Below are 2,018 nucleotides of genomic sequence, written 5' to 3' on the forward strand. Positions count from 1 at the left end.
ATTAGTATGGTAGTTATAGGAATAAATATAGCCACATACATGTGTATCCACCAAAAAAAAAAAAAAAAAAAAATACATACGTACATGTATTGTATATATATATTTATATTTTTTCGTATATATAAAGGGAAGAACTAATTCATATATATTCATATATAAGGAATATACACAAAACCTAATATTATCACTGTCTATATTATATAATTTAATATATAATTATACAATAACATACTTCAATAAAATATGTTATAATAACAATATCATAAAATTATTAATTTCTTTTCATTTTAATACATAACAATCTTCATGGAAAAAAATAAAATAAAATAAAATAAAATAATAATATTTCCATTATTCATAAAAGACAATGATAATTAAGTTCATGAAATTCAAAGTTTTTGAATGAAATATATATAGACATATAAATACAAATATGTACATATATAAACATATAAAACATATATATATATATATATATATATATATATATTAAATATATATACATACATACGATAATATAATGATAATAATAATTATTATATATATATATATATATGTATACTTACATATCACTTGCGACAGAGCCTTCTGCACTTTTCTTGGACTCGTTTAATGCTAATAAAAAACTCATGGTTATTTATCTTTATTATAAATATTTACAAATAATAAATAAAAAAAGAAAATGAAGAAAAAATATTTTCTCAGCTTGGTATTATATAAAATATATAATACACTTATCACTTTATAATCATACAATTAAGTATGTATGTACGGTTTTATATGATATAAAGACTTCTTAATTCCAATAAAATGAAAAAAAAAAAAAAAAAAAATATATATACAAATAAACAAAATTATTATTTGTCAACCATTTTTAAAAATAAAATATTAACTAAAAAAATTAGATAACATGATAATACAATTAATCATGTTGTTTTCTTTATTATATATCATACAAAGAATTTTAAATTTTTTCTAAAGTTAGTTTATTTCACGAAAATATTTTAATTCCATAAGTAAACACACAAATGCCAAAATTTTATTAAAAAGGAGAAAAATTATTAACATATAATAACCAAATATAAAGAAAAAAAATATATAATATAAAAATGAATAAAATAAAATAAATATCATGTATTATATATATATAAATTAAAAAAAAAAAAAAAAAAAAAAAAAATTATATTGATAATAAATATTAAATTATATTAAAAAGAAGTCTATTTATTTGTTTTTTATTTTTTCATTACAAAAATAAAAAATATAAATATATGAAGAAAATAAGTAAAAAATATTATACACATATATATTATATATATATAATAATTAATCATAATTTATTATTTTATTTTTTTAATACTTAATTTGTAAATATATATATATATATATATATATATATTTATTTATTTATTTATATTTTACACCTTTGTTATATTATATCATAGTTTTTCTAATTAGACTATTATAATATTTTACACACCATGTAAAATATATACTTTTTAGAAATAATTCGGGGAAAAAGAAAAAATTTTAATTTTATATCAAATAAATATATAAAAGGTTTAAATACATCATATTAAGTTTTATTTATTTTATTTTTCCTTTTTTATTTCTTCATAATCTATAAATATTATTCTTGTAGAAAATTATGGAACTTTATTCCTAATTGTACACATATATATATATATATATATATATATATATTCATTTATTTATTAATACACATGTAGTTTGTTTATCCTTTCCCCTTTTCTAAATTAATAAAACACACTTGCTAAAATCATTAATATATATATATATATATATATATTTTCGTGTTATTATATATTCACATCCTTTATATAGAAAATAACATCATATTTATACCATATAAGAAACATATATTTTTACAAATTCTTCTCATGTTTCTTTAACATTTTATCGAAAGATACATTAAAGGTGGAAACAATTACACACACACAAAAAAAAAAAAAAAAAAAAAAAAAAAAAAAAAAAAAAAAAAAAAAAAAAAAAAAAAA

At 14.7% G+C, this 2,018-nt stretch overlaps 1 protein-coding gene across 1 annotated transcript in view; it reads right to left on the minus strand.

Annotated features, from left to right (window-relative positions):
• PRSY57_1311800 (hypothetical protein) overlaps window positions 1-631 on the minus strand; it is a gene marked incomplete at both ends in the record, with an annotated part of 8,251 nt that extends 7,620 nt beyond the window's left edge. Inside the window, one exon of the mRNA XM_020115144.1 lies at window positions 567-631. Coding sequence (XP_019970067.1) covers window positions 567-631 — 65 coding nt within the window. The remainder of the gene's footprint in view (window positions 1-566) is intronic.
• Between the last annotated feature and the right edge of the window lie 1,387 nt (window positions 632-2,018).

This window comes from Plasmodium reichenowi, chromosome 13 (genome assembly GCF_001601855.1).
Source record: "Plasmodium reichenowi strain SY57 chromosome 13, whole genome shotgun sequence".
Classification (NCBI taxonomy): domain Eukaryota; phylum Apicomplexa; class Aconoidasida; order Haemosporida; family Plasmodiidae; genus Plasmodium; species Plasmodium reichenowi.